Here is a 17,140-nt window from a genome sequence, read left to right on the forward strand (position 1 = left end):
TTGTTTTTAATCCCATTCTTCTCTCTCAGTTCTTATTGGGCATCTTGCAGATGACGGCTTTATCTGCAAGTACTGCATGTACCCTAAATAAGAAGATTTTCTTCTGAAAAAAGAAAAGGCAGGCTTGCCTTTGCTTCGTCACGGTTTCAATACTGAAGGTAAATCAACAGCGCCATCTACTGGTTTTGGACGAATGGTCTGTTATGAATGGACAATGTTAATGTTAAAAGGATAGTTACCCAATAAAGGGAAATTCTGTCATAAGTTACTCACCCTCATGTTATTCTAAATTTGTACGACTTATTTCTGTAAAACACAGAAGGAGAAATTCTGAAGAATCATTACACTGATCTTTTCAAAATAAGAACATTTTATAGGGACATGTCAAGATTAAAATATAATATATTTATATATATATAAAATACATACATGCATACATGCACTAAAGTCACAAAATATGTGTGAGAGTAGTAACACAGTCATAAAAAAAAAACTTCCCCTCAAGTGCTTAGATTCAATTGCAGTTCCATTCAGATCGAAAAAAGGACAGTCTTAACAAATTTTACACACACGGTTTACTTTCTCTGTGGGGACTCTCCATAGCTGTAATGGTTTTTATACTGCACACGCACACACACGCACGCACGCACGCACGCACGCACGCACGCACGCACGTTTTTATACTGTAAAAACTACCCATCACAGAAGACTTTCTTCATTTTTACATTTTCAAAAAAACTCATTCTGTATGATTTATAAGCTTATTTCCTCATTGGGACCTCAATTTAGAAGGTCAGTGAGGTTATCATAAATGTAGACCTTTTTTCTTTTCTTTTTTTTACACACCTGAAAATCTCTTTTTATGTAAACATCTACTATATTGGTGAAGCTTTTTATTCATTTAAAAGATTTATGCATTTCAATTAATAGTAAAATTTCATCAAAATGAATTATATAATCCTCATGTATTTTAATGAAATAATTGATTACGGATTGTTCAGTTATTCAATTAAAATAAGGATTATTCAGTTCAATTTGATGAAAATTTTATTATGAATTGAACTTTTATTAAAGGGCTTCAATTTTTGAGTGTAGCTTTGTTGACAATGTTTGTTTATACATTTCATCCAAAAATATGTTGGCATCCATTTGTGCAATTTTTAAGAGTTACGGTTACATCTTTAGTGATTGTTTTCCAATGTTCTTTGAAATGTTGTTATTGACATTTCAGATGAACCACACTTAAGATTCAGCTCGGATATTAATGTTTTGGACTGTTGGACTGTTATTTACAAGGTCAACCATCCATCCCTTTGAAACAATATCTGAGTGGAATTCATTGAATGGAAACAATTATCTGAAACTTATGTGGAATCCAGTTGTGTAGTAAAAGATTACTGTATTTTCAGGAGCAAATTACTTATATCACAAGAACAACAAAATTAATATTGAATAGCTACTAAAAACATGCTATGTGCTGATTATGCATCAACAAATAATCAGACTTTAATATAAATAAATAACAATTTTAATATAATTACTTACATTTTATTATAAACATTAACAGGGACACATTAATCGGGTCTAGAAATCAGAAATTTAAGGTGCTTTAGATAATGTTGGGATAATTACAGAAATGAAAAGTTAAAGACTATTAAACATCTGGCCAAATTAGCTTATTTTAAATTATTGACAATATTCAGCCAACAGATGGCGCATCTTTCAGATGAGAAAAACTGAATGACTGTCAAAGGGACTTTATTAGCCGTCTGAAAGAGACATTCAGGCAGTGAGTTTAAATGTTCAGTCCATCCAGTGTGGATATTATAATTCAGGCTTGTTCACATTGTTGATCTGCTCCTTAAGACACTCAAGACTGAAGCACAGACACTATTTTGCTGTTTCCAAGAAGGACAGATGTTTAGAAATAAGACAAATATGCTGTAGATTCTTTCAAAAGTTCAAATACTTTGTTTAAAGTATAGTTCACACAGAATGTCGGCTACATGAAAAGTTAAGAGACTAAATAGAGACTATGGCTGGCTCAATATGAAGGAGCAAATTACTAAAGACAGGACTAAACCAGACAAGGCTTGTGCTCAGGACAGATAACCCAAAACTTGCTTCTTGATGAAAGAACCACACCCATCAGTTCTTTAACACAGAAGTAGGTCACTAGTACTGACTCATATGAGGCACTTGGGCTAAACATCTTGATACTTTGAAATTAATGAGAACCATAATGAAAACAAACAGAACTTCAAGGCCCAGTTTCACAGACAGGGCTTAGATTAAGCCTTAGTTCAATTAGAACATTTAAGTAGCTTTTCTAAACGTGCCATAGAAGAAAAAAAAACATTACAGGTGTGCATCTTGAGACAAAACAATGTTCCTGACATATTTTTAAGATTTGTCGGTGCAAGTTGCAACAGCTCAAACATGCATTTTAGTCTGGGACTATTTAAGCCTTGTCTGTGAAACCGGGGGAAAAGTGTCCTAAAAAGTGTTTGAAATTGCACTGTTTTCTGTTATTATTTATATACCATGTTTATTAAGATTATAAATTTGAGTAATAATTTGTATTGTTTGTCATTTTTATTATTTTTTAAATGTCTAAAAGGTCAGTTCCCATGACATTTTCTAATTTTCATATAATACTTATTTATATTTTAGCTTTATGTCAATTAACAAAAACGATGTTTTAACAAAAAAACTAAACTTATTCAATCTTTAAATTAACTATATAGCATTAGCAAGCATTGTGACTTGCTGCTTTCACGTGCTTTAGGAAATTTCCTACTTCCCACTTCAGAAGTCGTGTTGTATTCAAGTGCTTTGTTGTCGGAATGAATCGTGGAGGACACCAGGTGTATTCTTGCCTATTTATTGGAAAAATCGTATTAAAACCAAAATGATATGTAGTGTCAGATGCACTGACAACCATAAACATTTACGGTGCTATCCAGATTCTGCCGATTCTGTATCATCTCGGTCAAATGCAGGCTATTTTCGCTGTGTATAAAACATACAATACGCTTCAAATGATTACTCGTGTATGTAATTATGCGCTACATTAATTACAAGAAAAGACGATCTAGCTGTTTTGGGGGAAAAACTAAAACAATCATACCTGACACAACAGTAGTTCTGTGTTTAAAGTTTACGGCACACCCCTAGGAAGCTCGTACGATAGTTCCGATAGCACTTGAAGGCAACATTTATGATGGCATTATAATCAGTCAGACTGTCCGCGCGCATTCGACATTATCATCAGTGAAGCTGTGTAACGTTAACGTTATTTCATGGGTGTTACAATTGCCATAGCAAAGTAAAACAATGCAAAATTAAAGCTACCAGTCTTCGCATCCGCGAAGAGGTAAAACTTAAAACAACCCTAAGACTGCGCCACGAACATTTGACGGTCTTCGCGGCAACAGTTGTGTTTTTTACGATTAATTCTGGGGCCTTACCAAATATCAATATGGTGTTTATGCAATACCTTTAAAAAGCTCCTTGCATTCCCTTTCATCTCAGTCGCACTTGCTCAGCAGGTGCAGGACGCGAATTAAGCGACATGGACTAGTTGAGTTCTGCAGCCCGGGTTTTTAAACCAATCACCTGAACCTAAATGCCACGTGACCAATGACACCACGGCTAGGTGACGTTTAGACAACGCTGATTGGCTAATGGCACCACAAAAACGTGCTAACCTCGAAGGTTAGCTAAAAATGCAAAACGCGGCATCTTTTACTGTCTATGGGCATTATCCTGACTGCTCTGGAATACGGAAGTATCTTTTTATTATTAGTTTGCTAATGCCTCTAAATGGAGAGTCTGGGTACTTATCTTAAACAGGTTCGCTGTTTTATAAGAGGGGTTAAGTACACGTTTGTTTCAGGTGAGTTTCATTTTACAGCACTTTTTTTATCAGTGGTGTTTTGTCGGAGGCAAAGAGATGCAGTATTCGGGTGAGAAAATAATATATACAATATAACAATTAAAATACAATTATGATTAGATTAAATAGTGTTCAAATCCTACAGCAATATGGGTAAAGTTTTAGAAGAAGACTGTGTTAAAGTGCTGTACAGTGAAAACTCAAATGCAGTTGAAAACTCAAAGGAACAGTGCCTCCAAGTGGCTGTGATTGGCTGATTTTCCCAGTCAATTATAATGCATAAATATGCTTTTTATTTATTTTTTATTGTTTTACTGTATTATTTGTAGTTAGTTTATATAAAAGGTATGATAATACAAACATACACAATTATTTACATTATTGGTTTGTTGTTAATAGTTTCCTTCTGGAAATTGTATACATAAAAATTACATTTAAAATAAAGTAATTATAATAAAGGTTGTGGAAAATATCTACTGTGATAAAGTAAAATGTATATGATTTAAATATATCTAGCAAATTGTTTAGTCATATGTAAAGACGGTGATGCATAAGAGAAGTTTGGTGGTCATTTTATGGAAATACTTGACCACTCAATGTTTTTTACAATCATAATAAAGTAATCCAAAGAGCTGTTCAGTATATATTTTTTTAGTTATTATTACTACAACCAAATTAGTATTTATCTGTTACAAAAATGAGGGTTTCACTTAGATTGATAGCATTAAACTTGAACATGGAATTTGATGCATATCAGTAACTTCTTTTCACCAATACGAGTTAATAAGTCACTACTTTTAGATTTTTAGAATTCATTTTTTAACTATGTAATTAATGTTGTAGTACAAAAACTATAATGTTTCTTCGAGTAATTGTAACCAGATGTTTTTTTTTTTTTTTTTTTTTTCAAATTTGAAAGTGCTAGGTATAAAGGTGATCGTGTGTATTCAATTGCATTTTCAGAACAATGGAAGGTGGGAAGAGTGTCCAGAAAACCAGTCAATATTTTGGCAGTTCCGTTTGTTGACGCTAGTGGTGCAGAAATCACAAATTTCACCTTTAATGGTTTAATGCTATAAAAAAGAAAAACTACTTTGTTCTTGCAAGGTCAGACAAAGACACTAATTAGTTCATTAAGTGGTGAACACCAGCTGCTCCCTTTTCACTGGGAACAGAAATGCTGCTATTAAAGGGTTTGAATGATTAATAATCTTAATTGGATGCTTTATGAACATTTTTGCTCATTGTGGATGCACTTATGTTTCTTAAACGCCTTCAAGGAAAAGTGTGCAACAGATATTAAACATGGAACATTTTTTATTTTGTTTTATTGAATAGTTATACTATTTAATTGCAGTAATATGGTTAGTTTCATTGTACATTTAAGAAAAAGTATGTGTACCCTTCTGTTATTATATCATTATGTCTGACAACATGGGAATCTAAAACGATAAAGAGATATGTCAAGCGTCCTGACAGTTAAGTGACATGCTGCTGTTTCTTGTCTCTCCAATACAAAGCATTGTAGGATGGGGGAAATTGAAATGATGAATAATAAATGAAGGGTGGCAAAAAAAGAAATGTCAGGATGTTAACTGTAACAGTGACAGGATGCACCAACTAAACAATAATGAAATCTGTGGTTTCAAGACAATTATATGACATGTGATGTCTTATTAATCTTGCTGCCCCCTAAAAGTGTGTACTTTCCCAAAGGAAGTGCGTCATATAAATAGGTGTACTGGGATGCAGCCTTGGTAGGCGTCATTGCCGTCATGCCTTGTTGGTATATTATTAGTTTGTTGAAATCATCACCTATGGTCAAAATGTCATAAATTTAGGGTGCGTCTCAATCAGCTCCCTATAGGTTGTGAATCAGTATAATTGTGAATTGGGGCTCTGGTAAGGTCCTTGGCTCACCACACATTGAGACACTGATGGCTCTGTTTCCAGCGACATGACAACGTCCTCATTGTACAATGTCACTACTGGTATTTATGAACAGCAGCAGCACCGACATCTTTCTGAAATGTACGTTTGTTATTTAAAATGCATTATGATAAATACTTTGTTACATACCTGCAACATTTCATGTGAAAAATAATTTTACATGTTAGCTAGGCCTAAATGTTTATTACCTGTATAGCGATTCTGTTTATGTGAAAATATAATTGATAAAGGTTCTATCGTGTGTCATTATGTGAGTTGGCTGATGTGATTTTGTGCTTCAGAATTTCTATTAAGGGAAAATCCGAAGTCTTAAAAATGCTTCCTTCATAGGGTACATTGCAAAGTAGGAAGGAATCAAGGCACGTCTGAATTCAAAGTTAGGTCTCCTGAGATGCCCTTTTTGATTTTTGAAGGCAGCATGGATGTATCCTTCACTACCTTTTGATATCCCACAATCCTGTGTTCCATTCTGTGAAAGTTAATCTAAAAAATAAAGATGGCATCTAAAAGTTGCGGTTGGTGGTCAGTATGTGTAAATGTATGTTTTTGACCAATGTTTTCGACTTTTGATGTCATTTCTAGCGAGAAATTGCTATCGTAGTAATTAAATATCCGCTTCGTTTTTATCTAAGCTCTCTCTATTTTGCTGTAGATAATTTAAACTCGCAAACACTACCTACAAAGTCATTGCCTGATAAGGTTGGGAGGCAACAAGTCAGCTGCCTAGATTTTCGGACGCAGCCATAAAGCATCGACGCATGGTTTTCATGGTGCATTATGGGACTTTTTTTGGGAGCAAACATTTCAGTCCCTTGACTACTGAACTAGGGAGATGATTGTAAATGCAGTGTACAGTGCACTGAATTTTTATATATTTATTTAAAATGAGCTAAAGCAACACAATTTACTATACATTTTGTCGTAACTTAATTTAATTGTGTTCAATCAACTTAAACATAAGTCAAATTGAAGTTTACTTCATCCGTTTGTGTTGAGATTAGGCTACATGAATGATTTGTTTTGCATTAACTGAAACTGGGTGTGGCTTGTTTTTTTTTCCCAGCATGCTTTGCATAGGGCTAAATCAAGACAGAGTAAATGTTATTTTATATGTAAAAGTGTTATTTTATGTATTTTTGAGCAAGATGAGAGGGGAGACTTGATTGTGTTTAATATTCAATTGTGTTGGAATTTTTAGAACAATTTAAACTACAGTGGGTTACCATTGTGGAGAAGAGTGGAACATTTGCTTAGCTTGTGGACTAAAACAAATAATATCATAATGGTTTTACTGAAGGAGTTTTAAATACTTAGCATTTAAGATGCTAATGTGTGCTATTGCTAGCTAAACGTTTATATACTAGCTAAAGCAGTATTATAATTCAGTTGTGTAACATTAAAATATATGGAATTTAAGTGGATGAATGAATATATGAAAATGACGGCCTGAATCATGTCAGGGAGCCATTTAAAATTCACTTTGAGACTACTTAATTGGATCACTTAAAATGTTTTCATTCCATGATGCTGAAGTTACATGAACAAAACATTATGTTTGTTTTACTTCATTGATTCATGTGGGACTGATGTACACAATTAAATCATGTAAATCCAACACACTTTTTTTTCAGTGTGTAGCCTAGGGCGTTTGTAATGCAGCAATTAATAATTTTTCAAGCTTAACAATACAGTACATCTTCTTGAACTGTTTCATACTTTTTGTTTTTGCAAAGTTCACCCAGTCTTCACCTGTTAGTGCATTTAAGTGGTTTCACCTAAATGCGTTTCATTCTCCAGAAAACGGACAAACCTTTTATGCAATGTCATGTCGGAATGCCCTGAGAATATCAAATAAATGTGGTTAAAATGTATAACGTTTTAAATAACGGTTAATTAGAAGGTATTTTCCTCAATTCACAGTGACCAAAACAATCATGAGCATTAAAAAGTGCATACCATTAATGTGCTTACCCTCATAATTGCTGCTTGCAGTTATACTAATTATAATTGTTTAATCAAATATAACAAAATACAACGTTATGATTGCCCAACCAGACTTTTTCATGATCAACAGAATCGTTTTTTTCCATATTGAAACTTGCTTCATGGGGGACTGCAATGACAGTTGATTTGCAAATTAGTTTTTTCTTCCAAATTCCCTATTGCTAAATTTTAGAATCATAATTTACTGAAACTGTTCATGTAAATTAACTCCAATTCCATTCCATCACAAGGACAATGGCAATGTGTTCATAATTCAATCTTGCCATTTAATTTTGGATGGATTCAATTCTTTTAAATCTATGTAGCATAGGGCCATATCAAATAAAGATTATTTCATGTAAGTTCAAAACCAAACTACTCCAGCACTTTTAAAAAAAGTCAAATGAATTTAAGTTTTTAAAGACATTCCTGCAGCACAGTAACATGCTAATAAGATTATTAATGAAGAAACATAAGTAAAAAACCAAATTATTGGTTTGTTTAACAGCAAGAACATCAGACATCTTTTCTTTCTTCAAGAGATTCGTTTAAGTTGAAATCCTGAGAATCTGCATTTTGTGACCCTATATGACGATTTAGTTTAAGGCACATAAAATTAGAGGACTTCTTGAATTGACAAAATGTATATGGATTTTCAGGATACATTCAACAGAATTACTTCTGACCTGCAGCTCTAACAGTATTGATTAAAAATAAAATCTAATATTATTATGGTTGTTATTTTGAGAAAGACCCCTTCAGTCATACTGTAGAAATTTAAGATGATAAAAGGCTTGGACATCCTTGGAAACGGTATTGTCATTACAATGGTCAACCACTGGAACTAACCAACAGTATAGCAAAAGGAGACTGCATCTAATGACATTGTGACATGTTATTACAGATTGGTTAGTCTGCATTCTTCAGGCCATTCTTCTTTTCCTTCAAAAGTGCCACACAGAAAAAACTTCACTGAAGTCAGAGCCACAATATCAACCACTATCCGAACCGGTTCACACGAGAAAAAGAAACACAGAAACATTGATATTGAACATTCTTTTCGTAAGAGGTGGGTAAATTAACATTTATTTTTATTTTTTTAATTTGTAAAATGTACATAAATTATATTTGACTCATAACCGCCGAATGAGTAATTCGGTGAACCTCTTTGCAAAGGGAAGGAACATAAGTTAAGAGATAAAGAAAGAAAGAAAAATAACGGCACAAGGCATTCCTTGTCGAGATAATTTTCAAACAAACATTGGTCAAACATTTTTCTCCAGCTGGGAAAGCAATGTGCTACTGAAGACAGAAGAGGTCATCACACACCTTCATCATTAGAATCATCCCATGTCTGTATTTGAAGGGAAATTAAGGATACATATTCATTGCCTCTAACCCAAAGGCCTTCACACCCCCATTGTCCCATTCCTGTGACCCCCAACCCTTCCAAGAGGAACAGAGACGAAACGGGGTGGCAATTATGACACAGACGTTCACAAAAAGTGCAGACAGGATAGATGACTGCTGTTCACTTCACCCAGGTGAAGCTTGTTCTTTGAGATGGGTTTCTTTTCCAGATACACACCTTTTTTTTTTAAGTGCAGATAAAGGCTTTAAAGAAATAAACGTGGAATTCAGCCACATGCTTTTCAAATATTAATCATATATTTAATTGATATACATATATTGCCAACATTGGCACGTTCAATATTGCACACAGTAATGAAATATAGCACTGGGAAGAGAGAGAAGAAGAAAAAAAAACCTTTGTGAGCCAAAGTTTCCAAAGTGACAAATTACATGAAGCAACACTGTTGGGGAAAAAAATATCCTGGCCACGCCCCTCATCTAGGCTTTTGGTCTGTGACAATGATACATTACTGCCAAACTACAGAAAGACGGAAGTTTACCTCACAACAAAAGAGTTTGTTGAGAGCCACTAAACATTTTGCCTGGCACAAAGCATTTTTGATAAACTAAGGGAAGATTCGTCTTGCTTTCGTCGAGGTGCGAAAAAATGCCTTGGTGATTTCGGAGTCACGCGTTGTGATCAGAACCTGAAAAAAATTAAGAATGATTTGCTTCTAAACCGAAAAGACCACGAGTTATGCAATAGCTTACAGGAGGGCCAGGGCCAAACAAAACCAGCCGAGAATAAAAAAAAAAAAGAGGGGAGGGAGGGGAAGGGACCCAAACTTAGATCCAAAGCACCAGCCAGTGTATAAGCATGCGGAGTCTGTAAGGCACCAGGTTGTTTAATGCTGAAGAGTATGCTCCCCAACAAGTTTCATTAAAGTCAGGGTCTCCCAACACAGGTCCTCAAGGGCCCCCATTTCGTTCCAATAGACTTGTCATTGATGTCTGATCAAGCGAGTGTTGATATATTATCTTATGTACATGTATTTCTCGAACGACTCATTCCTTGAAAGAAAAAACGAGTATCAACTACCTGACCAAACATTGCTGACTTTATGGACATTGAAACCATTACAGAAAAGAGTCCTTGAGGACGAACATTGAGAAATCCACCTCAATGTGGCTGTGTACAGGTTAACATGCAACTACAGCATTCCTTGGCGCCACTCGTCCTCTCATTGGTAGACTGATATATATATATATATCTATATATATTTCTATATATTTTTAAACCCTTTAACAGATTGTTTGTCAAATTCCCACTAAAAACGTGGGTTGTTTTCTTCTCCACTGAAATATATCTGATTCACAAAATCATACTTTGTATGTTTTTCTACTACATGAGCATTTTCATACGATTCTTTGTATGTTTGTATCGAGGGGTCCGGTTTCGGTTTTACAAAAATGTTTTCGAGAGCTCTCTCTCTTGTTGTCATTGCTCTTACTTATTGAGTACCTTTTTTATACACAGCATGACAACGATACACAAATACATGGCATATCATCTGCAAGACAATAACTTCAATTAAAAAAATACACTGGTAATACTCCTCAGAATGTTTGCGAAGAGGCGACCACTCTGCTGACCTCTGTACCTCTATCAATCAACAGGTTGATTTTTTTTGTTTGTTTTGTTTTCCCCCCTCCATCAGGGTTCCTATAGCTAGCCCTCAGGTGATGCTTGGAGAATCTAGTAGTGGCATGGCTACCATGACGACCTCTTCAGATGATTTGAAAATTTGGTTAAAAACAAAAACTAAACTAAAACATCTGATTTGTGCTGAAGTCATTAGCGTAAAGGAACCGTTTCCTCGTAATCTCGGCAATAACTCCATTGCAAACACTTCTATAATATCTCAGAACGTGTAAAAAAGTTCTCGGTTAATAAGGGAAAGAAACACTCAGTTCTGTTGTCGTCAAGTAAGAAACACAGTTCATATATAATGTTATTACTTGGTTTAGCAGCCGCTTACTGGTATTAATGGTGGGTAAGTGGATGACATCCAGCGATGAGTGGACTGTCAGTCTGTGGAGGTTTGTATTTTTTGTGGGTAGTGCTCCCGTGGAGTTAAACAGTTACTTATCTTTTATGTATCTTTCTCTTTTTTTCTTTTTTTTTTTTACAGCAAAGTACGTATAATTTCTCTTTAGGTTATTCGGATTATTTTTTGCATGTTTCCCTCACCCACTATCAATCCTCATCCCCGTCGTCGCCGTGCATCTCCTCTTGCTGCTGCTGCTGGAGCTCGCATGCCCTTTTTTCCCTCTGTTTCTCTTGAATCTTTTTCATTTCGTCTGCGTATTTACAGAAAGTGCTGCCGAATTTCGACCACACTTTGTAGGGCACTGTGATAGAGTTGCGATAGGTGGGCTTGACCTCGCTTACCCTCATGAACACCCCGTACTTATTGGAGCCCACGTCAAAGAAAAAGCGCTTGTTGTCCACAGTTAACGAGGTTCCCTCGGGCAGTTCCGCCGGCTCGTCCTCCACTCCGTAGTCGTCGATGAGTTTGGCGAGAGCGTCGCGAAACTCGATAAGTCCCTGGGCTGGAAGAGCGATGGTCTGGCCTTGCGTGGATCCCAAGCCGGGCCCCCGGTTGACGGTCTGCCTGATCCTCAGAAAGCGGCCCCTCTGGTTCTCCTTCAGATCCATGTAGTACTTCCGATTCTCCCGGACCAGAAACTCACTCTTCAGCGCCCGCCGCGGCTCGTCCTGCGCCACGTCCGGATTGCTCGGCCCTAACTGGGCATAGTGCTCGATGAAGTCTCCCAGGTAGTCGCGGAACTCGACAGCCACAGACATGGATAGAGTGAGGCGGCTCTTGTTTCCCCCGGCCCCGACTTCTGCTATCTTCAAGAAGCGGCCTTTCGCGTTCTGCTTTACGTCTAGATAGAAGCGTTTGTTCTGGATGTCAACCCGCTTCGAAGCGAGCTCCTGCGTCTCGTGCTGCAGCCCGGAAGCCGAGCCCGCCCCTCCTGTCACTGGGTGCATGGAACCGACACCCGGGCCCGTGGCTGCTCCTCCCTGCTCACTTCCACTGTCTCTGTCCGCCATGATGCTGCCTGCCTTCTCCCTCTGTCTTACTGCAAGCCTACTGCCAAGCAGCCACGCCACCACTCTCGCGAGATCTGTGTGAGGAGAGAAGACGAGCGCTGTTCACACCAGTGCAGATTCCGAATAAATTCATCGCACAGAAGGTCTAAATTCAGCTGCAGTCGTACTCTCTAATCACACAGCCTACTATGTATCTGTGCTAGAAGATGATGATAAATTCACTTCAGAGCGGAACTGAAAATTCAATGAATTGCAAGTGTGTGCTGCCTTACCGTGTATCGTAATATAGGCTACAGGGTATATTTCACAGCCATCGATGTATATTAGCCAGCCTATATATCGACACTGAAGTCCTTTGTTCGTTTTCCTCTAGTTTCCATTAGCCTATTATTATCATTATTAATTATTATTATTATATATTAGAAGCGTATTAAACTATGTTAAAATTGTGGCAAGATTATACCGAAAACAAACTTTTTTTTTCTAAATCAGAAGTTAAAACTGGTGTTCATGGATCATGGATCTCACTGGAATTTACGAATAACCAATTTAATAAGAAATTTTGCAATAGCCTATATAAACTGGCCAACATTATGGACGTTCCGACGTTGTGTTTAGGCTGTCATTAGTTGTTTATCCTTCATATCCTTTCATTCAATCATCTACTTCGGCTTTTTTGTCATGGAAAATAAATAAATAAATCAGGCTATTGGAAATATATTTTTCAGATGCATTCGTATTGATGCAACATGCATTAAATGGCTAGGATTTTGAGCTAATAAATAGATTGAATTTTAGGTTAAAGTCATGCGCTATTGCATGTTATGTCTGTGTTACGCATCTTTTCTCCAATATAGGCTACTATATAACTTATAGCCTACGTTTGCTGTATGCAGTTATACCAGATGCATATCATTATTATAATCATATATAACATACCCGAATATATGGTTTTTTTTAGTTGTTGTTATTTTATTGGCCTATAGAAAATATCTCTTTTAAAAAACACCAATAATCCGAGGATTCCAATTAAATAAATTACCATTTACCTTGGACTTTGGTGGTTATACTGTTTTAAAGGCCTGTTAGAAGAAAAATTTTAATTTTGGTAGCCTATAGGCTAATATATATATATATATATATATATATATATATATATATATATATATATATATATATATATATATATATATATATATATATATATATATATATATATATATATATATATAGCCTATATTGATATATATATATATATATATATATATATATATATATAGCCTATATTGATATGGTTGTGATGAATGCTTTCAAAGCGGTTCACATGAATATGTATAGGCTATGTGTTGTGTGACGGTTAAGCAGGAGAATATATACATTTATATGTACATTTAATAAGAACACTAACACAATTCATGCAGTTTGTCCCAATGCAGATAACTTTCTCGGGTAGGCCATAGGCTAGCTTAAAAAATATTTATTTCGCAAATGAAATTGAGTAATGGGTTTCAGACATTTGTTTATTCATTTATTTAAAAAAAAAACCCCACTAAACTAAACGAGTAAAATAATATAATTTACTACAATATCTAAAATGCGTAACTATAGGCTAATGTTAATAAAATCTAAAGGCCTTGTTCTTACTATTTTCTTCCGCACAAAATCCTTTCATATGATTAATTTTCAAATGTTTGGCAATGTAATACACAGTTAAATGATGCATTCGTTTCTTAAAATGTTTTTGAAGCATACAGTTTTATAAATGTAGAAGCACATGACTTTGATTACGATTTTTATCTGTTATTTAATTATTTGCGTGTATTTCTGAGGTTGTAGAAATATTGTACATATTCAAGCAAGTTATTGTACACACACACACACACACACACACACACACACACACACACACACACACAAACACCAAACAAAAGTAGAAACTGGGTAATTACAAATGTTTTGAATGAATTTCCTTTCGTTGAATTGAACGGTTCTTTAATGTAATTGAAATTATAAATATTAACCCTAGAAAGTGATGACCTTTTTGTAAGCGTTTCATTTTTTTTTTACGCTGCAAGAATGATCGATTCTCTTTAATAATTTAGAAAACATTAAAATAAGTCATCTCTAAAATAATGCATCAGTGTGTTCGTTAACAATAAGTAAAACTGTGATATAGCCTACGGTTTCGACAAAGCATGACGTTAGTTTCAGAGGCGAGACAATGGAATATTCTAATGCATATAATCATATCTTTTTACTTTCACAAATGTGCTGTGGACGTTATACATCACATCGTCTTAAAAAAACAATTTTCTTTTCTTTTAATATAATTTTAATCTTAAAGTTACAGCCATTAAAAAATGCAATCTATAAGAGTCTTCATAAGAAAGAACCAAATGTTAAAATATTTCCCAACTGAAAAGTCTGCAATGGAATAAAGTAGATTAAACTGAGATATATATAAATAATCTCCTTTTAAAGAGTTACAATTTCGATAAATATTCTGTCTGATGTATGTCTTGGGGGGAAAAAAGGACAACATCCAGACTATCCCAACAATATTTTGGTCAAATTTTACAATAAGTTAACATTAGTTAACATGGGCTAACACACTTTTACAGCATTTATTCATCTTTAGTAATTACCATTTGTTCATAGTTAATGCAAACTAACATGAATATTAACTAACATTAACAATTGGTAATAAATGCTGTAAAAATGTTAGTAATGCATTAACAATGTAAACAAATGAGACCTTATTGTAAAGTGTTACTAATATTATTATAAATGTCCAGTTGAGAGAACATTGACGTGTTTTACATGCACCACATGTGTATGTTTGAGAGAGGTAATAAACAGATAAACATATGCATTCACATGCAATTTTCCTCAATAATACAATAAAGAACATGCAGTAGTTATATGAACGCCTTGAGAAAGAAACTACAATACTTAAAAGAAGTGACATTCATGAATGCAATATTTAGATAGAATGTGCATTACAAGACCATTTATTCTTTCAATGTTTAATGTTTCGTTCCATAATCTAAAGACCGAGCACACGCCGAACACAGCAGCATTCACAGACATCGGGCCTGTTAGGAAAGGTTTCACGAGCTCGTTTGCCCATAATGACCTTTAAACCATTAAGGTTAAACATATTTGGCTTGCCCGCAGTGGAGAGGGCTCGAGGAAGCAGCTTCAACTCGAGCTTAGATGGAAGATGAGTATGGTAGCAAGTTGCCAAAATTATGTTGGGGAGGTGATGGGATGCAAAAACAGCTGATTCCGGAGCAAGGTGAACTATGCTCAGTTAACTGAAAGATTAGATGGCTTCACTCCTCCCGAAATTACGTGTAGGAACTACGTATTCGATTGCTTGCACATGTGTCTATTCTAGCATAAAGTGCATGTATTTTATTTTTGGTCATTCAAGATATTTTAGCATACAATAAAATACATATATAATAAATAAAAAATGCTTTTAAAGAATATTTGCTGGTTATTTTCAAGATTAAAAGAAAATGATATTACCTCATGGCTAACCAGTGGTCACTAACTTTGTTGGGCCTGTTGCTAAAATGAGGAACTGCTTAACTCGCTTAATTCTTAATTTCAACTCCTAATTTCAACTCAAGCATTTGAAACTTCTAATGCACGTGTAAACTCCTTGTCATGGGCCTAACACAAGTGACAGTGCGTAAAAAAGACACTGGGTGAAGGAAAAGAGGGACCGTCGACTCCAATTCATGAGCGTTACTTTTAAAGGTGTGCTTGTTTTTGGTCGAAGGTGACCTCTGCGAGCTTGAACTCATTACGGTATGTCACAGTCACACTAAATGGCACTGGATTTGCCGCAACAGACAGAGTCTGGCAGCTTCGCAGTCTGTCAGCACTGTAAACAGTTAACGAGTTTGCGCAAGCAGCATATCTGCACACGGCTGCGAACATTAATTCCGCGGTTGTTATGCTGACCAAAAAACAAAACAAAAAAAAGTATACCGCGGAATACCATGACATATGATCGTAAAGTGCAGTGCTGTTGCCAAAGTCGCAGACCTCATAACGAGCGACGTGTCTCGGCATATCTTACCCCGCTCAGTCTGCAGGCAGAGCGTTAGCTCCTGTGCAAGCCCTTCGCAGTTGAACACTGTCAAAAACAAAGATGAAAACCTGTAAGCCCCGAAGGCCTACTGTAAACACTGTCGCGGTGCTGCTTCACCGATGCGCCGTTCACAAGATGGAACGAAAGAGCGAGTCGTGGCATGGAGACGGACGCACGCACGAGCTAAACGCGGTGCGCGTGGAGTCTGATGTCAGCACGCTCAGCTGGGGGAAAGCAAACGGCTCGTGCGCCTCGCACTGTTGCTTTCGCGATACTGCAGCTGGAGATGCTGTCCAACAGATATTGGGGAAAACTTCACATAGGCTACATCTCATGTGAGATTTATTCTACATATTCTGGGTAGATTCGGTGAGCTAGAAGCTGCAATTGTTGTAGAATGGAAAACTAGTGTCATGATAACGCCAATGTAATATGCCCCGATTGTGTTTTATTTATCTTCTATTATGTCACAGTTCTTTCTCCTCTTATGAAAAAGCTTTATGGTTTTACCACATCATTTTAGCATGTGGGTTCTGCCATAGTAGAGAAGGGATTGTCTTGTTAAGGAATGATGAACTCATTTCCTGAGGAACTTGTGAATGCAACCTGATGACATTTTTTAATTCTCCAAAGAAATAGCCTATAGGCTACTCAGGACCTGGGGAAAAAACAAGAGGGTGCTTTGCTACTTACTTTGAACCATTAAATATTTTTTTTTTATTGTCAAGTG

General features: G+C 35.8%; 1 protein-coding gene across 1 annotated transcript; it reads right to left on the minus strand.

Annotated features, from left to right (window-relative positions):
* Positions 1-10,894: 10,894 nt before the first annotated feature.
* puraa (purine-rich element binding protein Aa) lies at positions 10,895-16,623 on the minus strand. Its single transcript, XM_079834637.1, has 2 exons — positions 16,399-16,623; positions 10,895-12,379 (listed from the first exon to the last, which is right to left on the minus strand). The coding sequence occupies exon 2, from the start codon at positions 12,303-12,305 to the stop codon at positions 11,442-11,444; it is 864 nt and encodes a 287-aa protein (XP_079690763.1). The 5' UTR covers positions 12,306-12,379; positions 16,399-16,623; the 3' UTR covers positions 10,895-11,441.
* Between the last annotated feature and the right edge of the window lie 517 nt (positions 16,624-17,140).

Source organism: Gobio gobio, assembly GCF_949357685.1.
Source record: "Gobio gobio genome assembly, chromosome: 14".
Taxonomy (NCBI): Eukaryota; Metazoa; Chordata; class Actinopteri; order Cypriniformes; family Gobionidae; genus Gobio; species Gobio gobio.